Genomic DNA, 18,580 nt, shown 5'->3' on the forward strand with positions numbered 1-18,580 from the left:
TTAAAAGTGTCATCTACATAAAGGTTGCCTAGATACTTTGAAGACGAGTGCCACAGAATGTGTGCAAATAACAGGATTTCACTTTATGTCACATTTAAAAGAAAATGTACCCAATGCTACCACTCTGCACACAATGGGAAAGAGAACAAATAATGAGACCACGTCACACCGGTAGCACGACTGAAGCTAATGGCTTGGGGGGGTTGCTTCCCCCACACATATTTACACGGGTAAAGTGAAACCCACTTATTCCAGAGAAAAGAGGAGTCTGAATCAGAAGCTACCCAAACTTTTAAATACAATTCTGTAATTGTGAATGCAAAGCAGCTCTGGTCTCAGAACATTCTGCAGACTTTAATTAATTAAGGACCAGTAGACTTTCCAGGGAGATGTCTCCCAACTCTACACAAGAGAAGCAATATCCCAGAAAAAAAAAAAATTAATAACAAAGAAAGATGCATTCTGGGCCTTGCGTGAAAAAAGTAAGTGGAACACTGTACAGCGTGCGAAGGTGTCAAACACCCTGGACCATTTGACTCGCAGCTGGACTCTGCACCCTCTGACATACATGGCACATTAGCTCACGTGTGACATGAGACTTTGCAGCAAAAGGACATGTTTACACATCAGCCTGCAATCACGCACCCATCCTCTGCTTCTCTGGAGGAGGGCAGGCTTCTATTTGAATAGATCAGAGACTTCTGGCCATGGAAAATAAGGTAAGCTCGCATAAGGCAGCCGGGTGCCTCCTGACACCTTACCTGCTGCTGCTGGCCATCCACTGGCTGAAGACCCAGAGCAGCCACAACAGTGCTGTTAAACAACTAAAGCCAGCAACGTGCAGATTACACTAGCACCCCCAGATAAGATGACAAGAAAAGCATATTTCAAGGAAAACGTATTTCGAGGAAATGACTCCAACACAGGGCAGAGGCAGCTCAGCACGTGGCTGTGCCAGGCACCGCTGTGGCCCAGGGAGCAGAGCTTGCTGGGGGACCATCTCCTAACCCCTCCAGCAGCGGGTCGCTGCACCCGGGGCTGCTTCACCGCAGCCTCTTTGCAGAACGAAAGATGCAGGGAGTGAGACGCTTCAAGAGGGGGAGATTTCTCTCTCAGCAAGGGTATCATTTAGCAATTTGTTATGTGTTCCCAACCCCATAGTTTCCGAGACTCGTGGAAGAACAAAAGCAGCTGCTAATCAAGATTCAAAATTACAAGGCTTGCCTCACTGAGAGAAAGCAATACCTAAGTCATATCTGCTTTTGAGAAGGCTACAATTCACATAAAAGCTGAGCGAAGCTGTATTTTCTCTTCTATCACTTTAATTAATTGTGCAAAGAACAGGGTCGAAGGAAACGTATTCCAAAGCATGCTGGAGTTGAAGGTGCCTTGCAGCCCCACAGCTTTTAGTTTTCATTATGAAACAGTGGATTTTTTGCTTATTACTATCTTAAAGAAAAATAAACAAACAATATGCTTAGACTGTGAGTCTTCTAAAAGGATTTGGTTTTCACACTTTACCTTTGCAACAACCATAAGCCAATCGCACGTCTCACTTTAATATCTACTTGGTTTAAATTACCTAGTTTCACTTTTTCCCAGGAAAAAAAAAATACTACCATGTTGTGGCAGGAGGGGCTTTTGCAGGGTTACAGCAAGCCGAAGGGAAACAAAAAGGCCTACTACCTACAAACAAATAGCAAACAGTAAATCTATGGTGAAAGGAGTATAATTAGGTCTTCAAAACTGCTGAATCCTGTTCTAGGAGACCTGATGACCAGACTAGAGGTGGATCAAGCCAGCAATGCTCCGAAGAGATGAAGATATGGCAGAAGTTAAGGTCTGTCCAAGAAGCAACAAGGGCCAAATCAAAGAGTCCTCACACATACCCAAGTACAAACATGGACATACGTCACTGTCCTTCACACTGCCAAGGATAAGGAGTGTGCAGAAAGGGCTCAAACCCAACTTTAAGGCCCACAGCTCAGAGACGCTGACCTTGTTCGTGTAGCCCACAGATTTTCCTCCCTCTTACTTTACCAAAACTTTCAAATAAAACCCATTGTTTGGATGGGAAAATTTTCCAAAAGGAACAGAAAAGGCCTCTTCCCCACCCCTAGAGATCCACCGGTGCAGTCCCATGCATGCACTCACACTACCTTACACCCTTACGCACCAGGGTTTAAAACACTGTAATAACTGATTCTCTACTAATTTGGAGAGGGGCTAAAACCATACAAAGACATCCTTTATCTTACAAGTAGAACAAAACAAGGCAGAAACAAGCTCATTCTTAGCCTTATAAAACAAGCCTTTACAGATAATTATGTTTTACTACTCTTCATTTTATGATGATTGTGTTACACAAAACAAATACCAGATGCCTATTTGTTGCATTGGGGGGAGGGGGGGGAGGAGGAATCTCTGGGAGCAGTGCTGTAACCAGCCCTGCTTTTAATTAAACACAATAAATGCATAAAAATTAATACTGTTTGAAACCAGCAGGTAGGAAGCAAATGCATGAACTGTAGCTGCTGAAAGACCGTCCCCTCCGAGCTCCTGCTGCAAGAGCAGCCACTCATGCCTATTGCTCAGGGCTGGTGCTCTCTGAGCAAGGCTCCTTACGTACACGCTTCCTGAAAAGAGAATACCAAACTTTGCAAATAACTAAAAGCTTAAAAAAAGCTGGGGGGTGTGGGGGGACAGCAGGACTTAATGCTACTTCTGTCAAAGAGACACACAGACTCAGCCGGGAAAACCATGTATTTAAGAGTCAAGTAGCTTAAAGATGGGGGAAGAGGAGGCAAGGAGGTGTAAAGGGATTTCTGGTGACCTTAAAATAAAGCAACCATCCAAAATGGGCCAGATCCTTCAACTGTTAACTGGCCAGACTCATACAACATGCCCCCAAATGGCCTCACAGAGTGTACAGGACCGGACCCCACGCCTGAGATGAGGAACACACATCTGAAACACAGGGACACAACCAGAGGGAGGCAAAGCATGCCCAGTACAACAGCAAAAATGGGACACTGTTCCTCAAGGACAGTAAAACACAGCCAAGTTTCCAGCAACAGCCAGATGTCAGCCATCCACCCCCCAGAGGCACCACTAGGAAATCTATTTCCCATTTTCAATGGTGGTTTCCTTTTTCATTTTAATTGCATTAAGATTCAATCACGGGTTGACAATAGACACTTCTTACCCAAGGCCGATACCAGCCCTACATTGTAAATCCTGTTTTCAACATCATGCCTGATAATGCTTTAATGTTCTGCAAAAGAGACTGAAATTGTGTACGCAGGATCTCATTGCAGTGGGGAGCCTTTTTCTAGAAAGATTTTTTTTAAAAGAGAGATTTTTTAAAGACATAGTGCAGCAGTAAACACAAGGTAAGTAGCAGTGGGATGGTTTCCACACTTTGCTGCTCATTTCCAGGTTTCCAGCTGTTGTAATTATTGAAATTGAGGATGGGTCTCCTCTATTATCCTCCACCAGTGCATATTCTCAACCTACTTCCTAATGAAGTTTGTTTACAAATATTCATTAGATTCCATGCTTTATTAGCTCAGTCAGTTAATTATAAGACCACGTTACCACAAAATGCAATTATAGTAATCAGTGCATTGATTATTGTGAAACAGGGTTACCCTGAGACTAAAGTTAAAGTAAATAAGAACTATTGCTATAACCAGTAACCACACCAACAGGGCAACCTGGGATCACACCAGTATCTCTAAATCCTTAGATCTCCAGTTTTATACCCAAACAACACAGACGATCTCACTGTTAATTATTTTGTGATGACCTGTGTCAGAAAGATTTTTTCATTAAAAATTAAAGAAGAGTAAAAAACCTTTTTGCTAGAAAGGACTGTTATTACAGGCCGCCAGAAACACAGCTAATGGAGCAAAAGCCGAAAACCTGTTTTCACTGCAGTTCACTGATGTTTCGATGCACAAAGCCCAGAGACGCACGTCCGGACGGCTCCGCTGGTTATTTTGGTTCTCAGCAGCAGTAACCGACACGGACACCGGCAGGCTGGGAGGGGGGGGGGGGGGGGGGGGGGGCAGCGAAGAAGTCCTGCGAAAGATGGCAGGTGCAACATGCAACAATTTTTTGACACCTTCAGAGCAAATGGCTAAGACAGAGACGAGGATCCCCGTGCAGAGCAAGATCCCGTCCGGACCGCGGAGTGCTCAACCTCCCAGCTCCACAGCGCAGACAGAGCAGGGTTTGGGGAGAGGCGACGCGGGCAGAGGTGGCAGCTGAGACAAGAGCCAGCCCCGCGGTTAGCTCCGCATCGAGAGACACGCACAGAGAGTTTAGAGACGAGCGGGCACTCGGGGGCTCCCCCTTAGCCCTCGCGCTGGATGCGGAGCTCCGGGAGCAGCACCCGCCTGTGGCCAGCCGAGGGGCGGCTGCCTGCCCCGGCCACCGGTGCTCTGGCCGAGACGGGACACGCTGGGTCGCTGCCCACGCGAGGCCCGGCCAGGGGCAACCAGGCACTGGTCGATCTTCCAGTTCTCCTCAACCTACCTCCAGCAACCCAGAAACGGCATTTACGGGCAGAGGGGACAACGAGGTGCTGGGCTGTTCTTAGCTGACTGAAAGCGAGCGGCCGCCCGCTATCAACAACCCCGGTACTACTTCCTTACGCGCCACGTCTACAGAAGCCATCTTCCAAGGAACAAAGCTAAGACTTTATTACCATTCTCTGCAATCAAATTTTGGGAGGGGCGTAGAAAAGCGATCGCATTTGTGTACGCGTGAGCTCACAAACTCACCCCAGGAACCCTGTTTATGGCAGGGGGGGTCATTTACCCGGCGAGGCGAGAGCAGCAAGAGCCGGTACCCACCGGCTTTGATGTGTCACCCACCTGCCTTCACACAGCTCCAGCCGCTTGCGCACTTTGATTATCCCAGCTTTCCCCGCCACCGCTTCACTCAGTCGCTTTAATCTTGCCACAACAGCAGCACCGTGAAAGAGAAAGGGGGAGAGGGAAGAGAAAAGGGCGAGAAAGAGAAATAAAAAGAGAGAGAAGAGATGAGATTCCGGGCTGGAAAAGTCAACTTGATGGAGGAATCTGGAAAGATCTGACATGCCGTCAGCCGGAGATGAAAGCCCTAGAAATATGGGATGTGCTGCATGTTTATTAAAATGGTGGCACGATTCTCATAAGGAAAGCACATCTTTGACACCTGCTTGAAATCACTCCCATGAAAGAGCCACCCAGCAATCTAGAACTGCTAAATTTACCACCGTTTTTATCTTTTGTCAAATATGCACAAAAGCTCCTCAAGACACGTGTCGAATCCAAAACTAAAACAAAACGTATTTTAAAATCTTGCTTAAACTGATCCACATGCCAGACCAACCATTAAGCCCAAGATGATGCCAAGTAGTGAAGGGAAACCTAATGCCAGCTTGAATTAAAAAAAACTTGCAGAACTGTAGTTAAAAAAGAAGGCAGGGAAGGGGGGGAGAGCAGTTATGAAAACGCGTGATCATCTGAAATACTTCCCCACCTTCAAAAAGTGTCGCCTTGAAATTCCTACCTGCTTCATTCACCTTGCTGCTATCAGATTTTTTACTACCCTCACTTTTGAGAATTTCGCTGGCACTTAGTATGCAGGAACGGTGCATGGGAATAGATCCCGCTGCCATAGATAATGCGGTTCTAAGGGAAACCCATCAATTGTTAATGGCCATGCAAATTGTTGAAACTAGAGAGTTATTCACAGTTATCTCGCTGTGATTTGGTAAGTGTCCATGCCTGATGTGATCACTCACTTGATGTATTATTCCATTACAATTCAAGCAGTAACCTTACCTTTCCGTTTTAGGGAAAAAACCACGAGAGAGAGTGGGAGGGTGTGGGGATGTTATTTGTTTTAAATTATTTTAAACAGTCATACATACCTTCTCATGCAAAGGTTTTACAGTACAATAAATCCCTCCCTGAGACTACAGTTGTGCCTTACCAAAATGTTAAAATCCCTCTGATCAGAAACTAAAGGAGTTTAGCGTGTAATTTCAGACCCTGATCTTGCAAAGCACTTTCTTACGTTTCAACCATACACATGGTTCACACATCCTTTGTGGCACTGGATATTCCAACAGCAGGTTGCACTGTTTTACATTTTCTGATCAGGGTTTTCTACTGGTTATGCTAAAATTTGCTGACATTTAATAAGCTATAGGCAGCTCCTCAAATCCATAATGCATTCACTCTCTTGCAGCACTAACTTACTGATCATTAATTTTCAGCTTTATTGCAGCTCCAACATATCAGATGCCTTTTTTTTTTTTTTTTTTTTTTGCTTCTTGTCTGAGATTTATTACTTTTAGCAAAGTGTACTTTGCTTTTTTATTTTGTTTGCTCGTTTTAAAAGAGGCCTTAAGGGGGAAATGTTACTCTTCTTTATAAAGTAATTCTGAAATCACAGTATTAAAAAATAAATCCTATAATTATGTTTCCCATTAGGATTAGATAAATTATATTTAATTAAAAGAAAAATCTGCTAGCACCCAGCACAATGGTTGGTGGCAAATCGAGGAGATGAAACATTTATGTGTTTATCTTCCTGAGGCAGCTGATTGAGTCTATGAGCAGACACACCCAAACAAGCCTTCAGAGATATAAACTTAGACATTATAAACAAAGATTTGTCCTTCCTTTCAGATAAAGGTTCTGATTTTTAGAAGCAGCCTATGATTTTATTCTTGCAGACTACAGCAACTACAGTTTTGATGGGCTTGCTGGCAGTTACACGCTGAACTACCTGACTGCACCAGGAATTAATTCCAGGATTGCAATAAAATGTCTGAAATTATTCGTGGGGCAAAACACAGTATCAGAAGTCAAAATCTTCCAGGAGAATGAAGAAAATCAGGATTCCTAACCAAACTCTGCCACACTCACCCCTCTCCGGCACCGCTGTTGGGCAGGTGATGTTCTCCATCAGCCTGACAGCTGTAGGGGCCATAACTCATACTGCAGTTGTAGGAAGCGATTTATACCGTGCTCCCTCCTTTTACAGCCTCGGAGAACTAATTATTAACAGGACAGGGTCCCCCACATACACTTTGCAAACATTACGGTATGCATTTTCCATTTAGGAATCGCTGCCAGTATTGCTACACGCAGCCCGTCAGCCTCGCCCTCTCAATTTTGTTTAGGAGCTGAAGAATGATTGATCTTATTGATTTGTGTCAACAGCCTGACATGGCCATATCGACCTGCGGTAATTTTGTGGGAGGAGCTGGAAGGGGAACTGGAGATAGCATTTTCTGTAACACGCCATCCCGCCTGAAGAGAAAATGTCGTTAAAGATGCTGGTACAGCCATCGACGGGACTGCACTGGGATTCGAACCGACGCGAGCGACAAGACATTTTCCATCCCTGTGTTTACAGCAAATCCACTGCTAAACACCCAACTGCATAATTATAATCTATTACAATTATGCAAAGAAGTAACATTTCAGAAAGGCCTTCTCATTTCCCATTCTTAGCATTGAATACTTTTGTTTTGCAGCCAATCAACTAAATTAGCCCTAATTCTGTTTCATTCACAAACACAAAGAGTGTATTAGAGGGAAAAAAGTGAACAAACGGGAAATTCACTTAGGAACCCAGGAATTATTTCGTTTTCATGTATTTCTGGACTAGAAACCATCATGGGGAAAAAAGTCAACTTAAGGCAGAAGAGCTTTACTGAATTTGCTAACTGCACCACAAGAACCCTTGGAGGAGCAATCAGAAACGGCAGTGCTTCAGCGCCTGGAAAAGTGGTGGACTTCGGTAGCATCTGAGGGAAGCAAGGAGAGTTAAAAGGCTCATATACTAAATGTGACCACGTATCCTGACCTCGGACAAATGTCAAACCCCAAAAAAGCTTTTGTGGGCATTTCCACACTGATACACACAGCGAACAGCTGCTTTATGCTGCTTCTGACAACTACCACATTTTATCAGAAAAGGTCACAATTTAGACCTACACTCACTGTTGCTTCCTAAGAAGCAGATACAGAAAACATTAATGAATAATATTTCAGTCTTACATTGCACTTTCTCTAAAACGTTATGAAGCAGTAAAGTAACCCCAAAAAACGCTCAGGGAAAGCAAAGTGTTCTTCCCCATTTTAAAGACATATGGAAACGTAACCACGGTGGCCAGTGGCAATCCTAGCCGTCGGACTGCGGTCCCGAGACCATGCAGGCTACAGGCAGAAGGCGGCAGGACTCCCGCGACAGCCCTGCCAGCACCACACCGCACCCAGGGACGGCAGGAGCGAGCAGAACTCCATCTTACTGGAACATGAAATGGGATTTAGCCAACGCAAATGCCCCAACTCTACCACCTTTCAGGGAACACCCGCATAGCACCCCATCTGCATCCCTGCCGAGAAGACAGCACTACACCACCCGAAAAACTGAGGTTGAATCTCAGCGACAGGCGGTGGGAGACGCGAGAGGGGAAAACACAAGACAGTTAAAGAAAATGGCATCTTCCTTCTCTCGTTATTGAGAAGGCCTAACCCTCCTGAGCAGCTTCAAGTTGTTTTCTTATTCTAAGAAACGGTAACATTTTAGGAAGTCAGATTGCATTTGGAAAGCCATCAGCCTGGCAGCACTCACACCAGTTCTTTCCCAGCAAAGCAGTTTAGGCACAACATTTTGCTGAGATAGGGCCTTTATTCCTTAAAGCATTACTTCCCTCTTCTCATGTGAAACGAATCTCCTCTCTTTTGTTCTCATTTCGAATTCATTCCTTAAACTGGCTTCTCCCGCACCACTGCATTGTGCTGATCTCCATCTCTCTGCTTCCAAACCACCTCCCCGGCCCTGCGGTGCCCGCACTGCAATACCAGCACAGGGACTGCTCCAAGAAGCCTCTTCGGTTTCTTCCAATGCATGGCTGTCAACTGTTATAATTTTGTCCGTAAGTGGAAGAAATAACGACTCCCACCATCCTCTGGCCCGGATCTTTAATCGCCCCTCTGCGTGGCCGGTGCCGCAGGCCCCTCCTGCGCCAGCTCCCTCTCTGCCTGCTCCGGAGATGTGGGGATGAGTTGCATCAGCATTACGTGGCATTGATGTTCCCTTCAGTTGACTGAGGAGGCTCCTAAATTAAGGGCAAGACAGTGATGATATCCCGTTTCCTTCTGAAATTTGGATTTTTTTTTAAAACAAAGCCACAGAAAACTCTATGTAAAAGCACAGCATAGCCAGATGAACAGAAGGAGGAACAAATCCACTGCTCAGTGTAAACCACGAGAAGGCTTTGAAACCTATACAGCCCAAAATACTTGGCAACACGGAAAGCTGCAGAACCTTAAATATAACCTGAAGTTATACTCACACTTTCCCACATGCTGAACTAATCTCCATACGGCATGGGACAGGAGTATATATCTTGCAGCATCATCTAGGCATAGCCAAGTCTTTGAGAAGTCAGTCACCTTAGCAGCACAGAACGTGGCATTTAACTCCCTTCACAGGCCAGACAGTTATCTACGTACCTACCAATTATTTTTCTCTGGTTAGCAAAACGGTTTGTTTACCCAAGACCACAAAACTCTGTGGATTTTCTGAAAGAAACCCTGCAGAGAGAAAGGGAAAACAATCACAGATAATACTGCAGAAATCATCAGATTACAGCACACGCTCTTCACTCACATCTGTTGAGTAAATAAGTGCTTCATGCCGACCAGTTTCATTTACCTCCCTCTCCCGCAAGCAGCTGCCGGTTTACTTTCCAGTGGGCTGTTCCAGGACTGTATGTGGGGCAAAAGGATTATTTCCAGCAGAGTCAAACCAGTAGCCTTTTTCGCTCATGTCTGTCTTGAGCTGAAACTCCTCTCGTTCAGTCCCATCCTCCCAGAGAGACACCACGTCAAGAGCTGCACAGATGCAAAGAGGTCTATGGCTGGGAACAGCCTCAATGCAGCAGAGAGCGGCAGGCAGCAGCACGCAAGTCCCCCCCGAGAATCCCAAATTGCCCACCCCTCTCCCTCAGGAGCAGTTTCAGTGAAGCTCCCCTTAGGCCGGTACAAAAAGTCCTGCAAAAAGTGAAACACCCGGCCAGGGAGGGCGAGAAGGCAGGGGCATCGCGGGATGCTCTGCAGCACCTTCTTACTGAGGGCACCTCGCTGGGGGCACGGCAGGGTTTCATCTTGCCCAAACAGGTAGCTGGAAACATTAATTTTAGCTCAGTTCTGATCTGGGTTCAATAAACCCTTCAAACTACCCATTTCAGGATTAATTCTGCTTAAAATTAAAAGTGACGACTCAGATCATGGTTTGGTCTGAGTTCTGTTCTATCGCCAAGGGTCTCTTCAGGGATAATAATTATTTACCAATAAATTATCCTAGAACAATTTTGCCAGGCAGGAAAAATAAAAGCAGAGCCCCTCCGGCCTTGAAAGCAGCATTCACGTACGTTTCTGCATACAGAAAACGCCTGCTCTGGACCAGATCAACCATCTCCTGTAATGCTTTGTCACCACAGAGCCTCGTATGAGATGCTTCACAGAAAGATGCAGAAAAGCCTGGGGCAAGCAATTATACTAATAACTCGCCCCACACGAAAACTTAATTACTTGAGGTTAGGAGGGTGCCTGGTTTAAGGCCCGCGGGCAGGGTGGGCTCCTCTGCCGGTACCTGACCCTACACACCCGGCCACACACGCTGCGGCGCTCGGGGCCGCTTGCACAGGGAAACAACGCTCACACACACGTGTCCACCCTCTTCCACCCCTTTTCCGAGAGGGAAGAGCCTGGTGCAAACGGCCAGGCTGAGGATTGCACCGCTGGTCACAAGCTCAAGGATGCTCCTGTTGCCCCTGCTCCCAGCTCCTGCCAGGCCATCAGCCCAGAGCCTCCCAGGTGGAAGCTCCTAGCCCCCCCCCAGGCACTACTTGCATTAAATCAGCATCGACAGGCACATAAGGACACTTTGCAATACATACAGAGAGCAGGAGGAAGAACATGATAGAACAAATCCCATATTTCTCAGATGTACGTTAAGGGTTTGTTATTTACTTGCTTACTGCATTTTGGAATAAACACACTGTAAAACAGGCCAACTTCCAGTTTCTCAAAAATGGATATTAAAATAAAAAAGCAGTCTGGTGGGGATAGGTCTCTGCAGGAGCCAAGATACTCTGGGAAAATGCCCAAGATCTCTCAGTAGTTCTTGAGTTTCATCCAAGCTCCTGAAGCAGCCTGGTGATACACAAGATGCATGGACTGGTTCCCACCTCAGTTCAGATATCCCGGACAACAGCCACCCTCAACCTGGGTGATTTCTCGGCCCTGTCCTAAACAGGTGCAAAGGGGCTGACTTGTGAAGGCTTTTAAATAATTCCAAAAATAATTCAGTAAGTGATTAAGTTTGGCATTTACATTTATATTTTAATACAATGGACTGAGGCTCAGTATGTTGAAAATACAAGAATTTTGCCTTTGCTCAAAACATGCACATACATGCGTATGCAGCGTCTAGATTATCATCACATGTTGGACGGGCATGCCTAAGCCTTACTTCAGGTTTTCATGCCAGTCTTGTGAGTGGCAAAGTCATCCCTAGCGTCTAAATCTACCACTTCTTTTTTCATATGTGTATTTTATTCCTGGTGGGAAGGAAGCGAAACTAAAAGTTGCTTTTGTTCCCATTCTGTGCTTACTGCACAACTGTAACCTTTGCTCAGGACAGCATTTACATGGGTAGGAGGTTCAGCCGTGATTGACACACGTTCCACCAGTAGAGTGCACACCAGGTAAACCTACCAGGTACCAAGATCAATGAAAACGTTCGGCTGGATATTTTCACCTGTAAAAGTACATACACAACCCTGCTCAGTGCTGTCACGTGCCCTGCAGAGATGTCTCACAGGCATAAGCATGCGGTGTGCTGTTGCACTTCTGCCGCTTCTGCCAGCACCCAGCAGCTCCAGGTAGGTCCTTCCCGTAGGCTCCTCCTCAACCGCACGCCTCCAACCTCCTCTCGCAGAACCAGTCTCACCTCGTGAGGTCCTGCGTGTTTTGCCTGCCTTTCTCAGTTCAGTCTTGATCACGCAGGCTTTCTGAGAACTGACGAGTTGAAAAACTTATTAAGTCTCTGAAAAACACCTCGCTACACTAGTTGTCCTTCACCTAAGTTCACGTTTCTCCAAAAACACATTTTTTGCTCACTGCCCCTTCTCCATCTTACTCTCTTCAACCCTGTTCATTATTTTTTTTACCCCTTTGTTTCACTACCAGCATTAACTTAAGCTATCCTGCGCAGATATGAGCAAAAAGCCTCCTGGAATGAGCTTTTGACAAGACTTTATGTTTTTGGATACCATTACTCTCAGTCTTCCAAGGGCAGGGTTGCTGCCAATCAGAGGATGCACCACAGACAACGTCATTTACTTTCCTAGAAAGATCCCCATTTTGGTGCAAATCTCTTCTCTGCATCTGGCTCTACTACTAAAACATTGCATTCCTCCATTTCTTTCGGTATCCATAGTCATTTATATTACCTTCCAAAAAGTAATTATTTGGAACCAGTTAAGCCTGTACATGAATTCTGCCTTTGTTTAAAACACATTGTACATATGTATATATTTAGACTGTCATTAAATATTTAAGAGGCTGTCTTCAAACTTCAGCAGCAGCACTGTTTATTTGCTTAACCCTTTGTGAAACAATAAGCTTGACACTGAAATCCTACCGTGGAGGAATTCAAAAAGCCCAGCTGCCCTAGCGCTGGGTGACAAAGGCCAACTTTGACAGTCAAGGACACTGTAAAGAAGCAAGAGTTTTTCTTTGGTTTCCTTTATATCCTGTTTGCTAGTAGTTTAATCATGATAATGCAATTCATTTTAGCCTGCATCAGCTTCATTTGCTGAGATGCATAACTGGGATACAAATTAATTAGCTGTAACATACAGATGGATCTTTCGATACAATTCAGGAAGACGGTCAAATAGGCACATGCGCTTCCCTCCTCCTTCCAAATGAAATAAGACTCTATGCATTTTCCATAGGTCAAGAAGTCACCTTTCTTGGCTTTTTCAATCTCCTAGAGAGGAAACAACTCATCCTGCAGACAGGTGTACATCGTTCAAACCCAACAACAGATGTTGCAGAATAGATGAAACCCCATCACAACCATCTTACAGTGTGCAATGGCACCAAGTATACCACAGTATAACACTACCACCCTATTGACACAAGATTACCATGTTTTAAAATCTGGTCACCTAATTTACACGGCTTGGTAAGGCCTCTACCTGAAGCCAATCATTCATATTTTGCCCTGGCAAGGACCGGTATCTCGGGGCCAGCTCCCCATGGCCAGGGCACCCACACTCCTGCCTTCCACACGAAGTGAAACAGCGTAAGTGTCACAGCAGAGGATGAGAAAAACAGGCACGCAAGAGCGCAATATGCAACTTTCCCAACTCTCTATGTATATGCAAAGACTCATCTCTTAGAGAAAGCATTTTTCTTCTTTTAGATTAAAACCTTGAGGACTCATTGTTAAATCCAAGCCCAAAAAGCCCCAAGAGAGCAGCTCTGCGTGCAGTTTTCAAGGGCTCGGCTGTATTTAGAGACATTTCTCTCCCAAGCACTGCAGCTTCGTTCACGATCGGATGCTGCTTCAGGTGGGGCGAATAGCGGAGTCCCTCCTACAGCCTCCACACCTGGGTTACACAGAGGGACAGAACCATTTCAACTGGCTGACCGCCCTTACGCTACCTCGGGGATGGGATCTTGCTGGATTTCATAATGGGAGCGGAGCACCAGGCATGGTCCGCATTCACACAGGAGAGACAGAGAACGCAGGCCACCACAGGACACGGTGCTGGGAGATCAGCAGATGGCATACTTTGCTGTGAATCGGCGCCGAAGCAAGAGTGCGAAGGGGCAGCAGCATGCTCCGGCAGGTGCGCTCGCTCAGATAAGATGCCGGGTTAAAGAGCTTCAGCGTTTGCAGTTGTTCGCCAGAGCGAGCCCGTTCATCTCGGTGGCCCGACCACAGATTCAGCCTGCCTCGATTCTTGGAGTAAACTTATTTCCTTGCAATCTTTTTTTTACTTCCTGTCTTTAACAGCAGCATTGCAACAAATGTTGAAGTCCCCATACACCACCCCAGACACGGCTGCACCTTAGTGGCAAGTATGGTCCTTTGTATGAACAGCACGGTGTACCAGTTGGGTTCACGCTTCCATATCCCCTGAGGGTTGACACGTACAAAATAAGCGTCAAAGACACTTTTTAGGACACTTGTGGGGAGAAATCTATCTTTTTATTGGACCAAATGGCATAGCTGTAAAAAAAAAAATTAATACGGCCCTACTCGGGTCAAAGCACAGGCAGGTATGTTTGGTTTTATGACAAGTCGATAGCACACGTGCTGTAGAACACAGCACATAACCAGGACTTTTCCTATCTGTAAGTTAGCTCCAGTTGCTGAGATCTATGCCAGAAATCAGCACAGTCTGCAAGGCTACAATTGTCAGGTCTCCCTTCTTCCGCCTCAAAAAATATTCCCTAAAGGAGATCACAAGCCAAAGGGACTCCCAGGTCACGAATAACACGAGCTTAGCTTAGTATCTCTACCGATCACTCGGTACCACCGCTGTATCACTTCCACATTTGCATCATTTCACCGCTCACCCATCAGTTTTCCAAAAGTGAATGGGATTAAAAGTCCACCAAGTATTTGCACTGCTATTCCCCCCCCGGCTCTGCGGCAGATTTACGGTAACTGGAGGGCGAGCAGAGTTCGCCCAGGCACACACTGGCTTCCCAGCGTTGCGGTGCTGACCTTCCCAGTCTCTCCCAATCCCCTGCGGATAGTTTCAGTGGAGAAACAGGCAGCCAGCTGGAAATTTTGATCACCATTAATGCCACTGTAGTTTCTTCCCAACTGCTCTCCAAGAGTATTTTTCCACCCACGTTCCTCTGTGCATCGCAAACCCCTCTAGCCGTTGGCAGCTATCGGTGCAGCTCCACTGCACGCTACTCAGCGCTATATGGCTGGTCTGTTTTAATTCAGCGTCCAACTCCTGCTACACGGGAAACATTCTCATGCGAAAAACTTCATATATAGACACCTGCTCTGCAGCAAACGTAGCGGTGATCGGCATTTAAATGAACTAATCAGTTGCAAACGGCTTAGTCAGCATCGCAGTCCTGGAGGTAATTCCCAGGAAGCGATTTTCCCAGCAGCGACGTATACAAACCTGAAAAGCAGACTGGAAGACAAGGGCAGCACCACAGCGACAGAAAATTTGCCTACACAGTGACATTACCAACAAATAAAAATAAAAATCGGGGAAAGCCAAGAAACCAAGCATTCACAGAAAACACATGCCGTGCTCGCGCCGCCGGCGTATCCTCTCGCACGTAAAAATCAGAAACTCATGCACAGGACGCGAACGCAGTCAGCATTTCTTTTTCCTCCTTTCTTTACCGATGCTGTGCTGGTTTGAACAGAGAGGAAAAAGACGGCAGGGCAAGTTACTGTCTCGTCCGTGGAGATACACGGACACCGGCCAGACACACGCTGCTTTTTGGAGAGAGCATCACGGCAAGCACCCTCAGCGACTAACCCACCATGGGGGCCAGGCTCACGGGCGCGTTGAAGAGGGCTGAGGACTCGCACAAACTTTGTCCCGGGCCAGGGAAAGCACAGGGCATGGACCCTAAGAGGCACCGGGGGCGGGGGGTGGACGGACACGAAGGGCAGCGCCAGATGCCAGAGCATCCTCCAGCAACATCTCTGCCGCCGGCCGTGTTCGCGAAGCCAAAGGGCTGCGGCTGCAGGTCATCGCTCCCCGGGGCGAGCCACGCCACAGCCGCTGCCGGACGCCTCCCCGCCAGCTTCCCCGGGCCAAGGCAGCGCCTCGGAGCCAGCTGGCAGCCTCGCCAGGGACAGGAGGACCGAGCGACCCATCCGAAGGAGAGACCGCGACTTTCCTCCGGCCCGCGAGAAGCCGCCAGCGCCCCGGCGCACATCTGCCCGCATCTGCCCGGCGGCCGGGGCCGCCTGCGGAGCTGGGCATGCCGGCACGGCCCCGGGGACGCGCGCACGGGGAAGGGGCATACGCCGCTCACTTACTTTTCGTATTCGGCGTTGTCTCGATCGCAGCGCGAATCCTTGTGCTTTTGCCAGTCTTTGCCATGCTTGCAGGTGGTCAGGAGGACAACATCCTCTCCGTTATGGACATGATATAAGGCATTCCTGGTGTCTGACCCTATCCCCGTCAGGTACCTTTTCCCCTTGAATACCAACATGTACTTCCTGAGAGGAGGGATGGTGTTAAACCTCAAAAATCCCTTCTCCCCTCCTGTCCTAGGATGATCCTTAGAAAAGAGCGGGATAGAAACGTCAAAGTTGGGTCTGAAGTTTTCAGTACTGATGCTGGCTTTGGCCAGCATGGCCTGGCCGATGTCGAACCCCACATCCTCGGTGTAGTCGGGCCAGGTGCCGGAGTACAAGTTAAAAATCAGGTGGTTTCTGCCGTTGTTCCACAGGTGGAGGCTCTGCACCTTGGAGCGGAGGTTGTGCACGTACTGGGGGGAGAGCTGGTCCCGGTCCAGCGTGTCCAGGCTGAGGACGAAGAGGCAGGCCTGCCCGGGGTCGGAGGTGTAGAAGCGGGAGCCCTCGATGGCGGCCAGGACGTTCTGGTAGCTCTCGGCGATCTTCTCCCCCTTCTGCTGCGGGTACACGTAGACCTTGAAGCCGTTTTTCCGGCACTGGCCGAAGTCGAAGCAGGACTCCATGCGGCAGCGGCGCCCGCGGTAGAGGCCGGCGCTGGCGTCCCGCCGCTGCCGGGGGGAGACGCGCCCCCCGCCGCCGCCGCCGCCGCCACCGCCGCCCTCGGGGCCCGGCCGCTCGGCGGGCGCGAAGGGCCGCAGGGCGTCGGGGAAGCGGGGCCAGGGCCGCTCGGCGCCGGGGCGCGGGGGCGGGCCATGCCGGCTACCGGGCGGCGGGTGCCGGGCCGCCCGCAGCCGCACGCCTCCCAGGTAGAGCAGCAGGGCGAGACAGGTGCCGGCGGAGAGCAGCGTCAGGTAGCGTTTTTTGGCCTGCATGTGTCCGGCGGGGGTCCGGGGGGCTGCGGAGGAAGGGCGGGGGCGGCCCGAGCTCGCCGGGCGCCGCTCTCAGCTCCGCTCCGCCATCTTCCCGCCGGCGAGCGCTTCAAACTCTCTTCGCCCACCTCCGCTCGGCGCCGTTCCCCAAGCCGCCGGCCGCGGCCGCGCATGTGGGCGACCGCCGCAACTTTCTCCCCGCCGGTCTCTCAGGGGCGGCGGGCGGCGGCGGCGGCGGCGGCGGGCCGGCGGCGGCCCGGCGGGGCGCCCCGCATGCACTCAGGGGCCGGCCCCCCCCCGCGCGGGGCGGGCACCGGGGCAGCCCCGCTCCCGCCTTCCCGCCGCTGCCTGCCCTCTCCTCCGCCACGCTCCCTCCCGCCCGCCCCTCCCCGCGCCGCCAGCCCAGCCCAGCCCAGCCCAGCCCGGCCCGGCCCAGCCCAGCCCAGCCCGGCTCGGCCCAGCCCGGCCCCGCCGGCTCACAGCCCGCGGCCGCCGCGCCGCAGCCTGACGAAGCCCTGCATCGCCCGGCGCGCCCCCCCCCCCCCCGCCCGGCCCCGGCGCCGCTCGCTCCTCGCCGCGCTGCCGCTGAATGGCCCCCGGGACGGAGCGGCGGCGGCGAGGACCCTCCTCCCTCTCCTCCTCCTCCTCCTCCCTCTCCTCCTCCCCCTCCTCCTCCTCGCCCCTCCCCCCTTCCCCGCCTCCCCCGGGCCGCGGCAGCAGCGGGCGGCGAGCCGCAGAGCCCCGCGCGCTGCCCGCCCTGCCCTGCCCGCCCGCGGGCTGCGACCCCCGCCTCACCCGGCCCCCCGCGCGCCGCCCCCGCCCCGGCACCGCCGCGCTGACCTCATCCAGCCACGCAGCCCCGCACCCCCATTGGCGGGGCGTCACGTCCGGGGGGGCGGGGCTTCCGCTGCACCCATTCATAACCTGACGGGCGGGGGGCGCCGCCGCTGCCGCCGGCGGGACGGGCGGTGTGATGGTACCGGGGGGGGGGGGTCCTGCCGGGCGGCACCGGCGCCAGCACGCCCTGCAGCGCTGAGGTCCGGCGAGGTCCTTCGTCGCCCCTGGCCCGGCCCGGCCCGGCCCGGCCCGCCGCGCAGTCCCCGGCCGCGGACAGCCCGGTTCCGCCCGGTTTTTGCCAGCCGTGCCGCCGGTGCTGCTGCCCCCTGCCGAGCGCGGCGCCGCCCCGGGGTACGGCTGGGCTGGGAGCGTCCCGGGGGCGAACGGACCCAACTGCCCAAATACGGGGGCGAGACCCAGCAAAACCCCGTTACGAGGCGCCCGGGAAAAAGCGTCCTTCGTGGGGACCGTGGCCGTGGCCGCCCTGGCTGCCCTCCCGCCTCACCGGCGGGGAAGGCAAAAGAGAGGGAAAGACGTGGTGGCTCTGCTGCCCGAGTGGGGCTGCTCTGAAATCCGGGGGCAGCCAGCGCTCCCCGCCGTCGCTGGCTCCGGCGAGGGCGCGATGTGGTTGGCATCCCTCGGGAGCAGGC

At 50.4% G+C, this 18,580-nt stretch overlaps 1 protein-coding gene across 1 annotated transcript in view; it reads right to left on the bottom strand.

Annotated features, from left to right (window-relative positions):
- The window catches only part of EXT1 (exostosin glycosyltransferase 1), a 181,263-nt gene extending 163,878 nt beyond the window's left edge, over nucleotides 1-17,385 (bottom strand). Inside the window, exon 1 of the mRNA XM_049824725.1 lies at nucleotides 16,123-17,385. Within this exon, the coding sequence (XP_049680682.1) occupies nucleotides 16,123-17,096 (974 nt within the window). The 5' untranslated portion in view covers nucleotides 17,097-17,385. The remainder of the gene's footprint in view (nucleotides 1-16,122) is intronic.
- Between the last annotated feature and the right edge of the window lie 1,195 nt (nucleotides 17,386-18,580).

This window comes from Accipiter gentilis, chromosome 2 (genome assembly GCF_929443795.1).
Source record: "Accipiter gentilis chromosome 2, bAccGen1.1, whole genome shotgun sequence".
Classification (NCBI taxonomy): Eukaryota; Metazoa; Chordata; class Aves; order Accipitriformes; family Accipitridae; genus Astur; species Astur gentilis.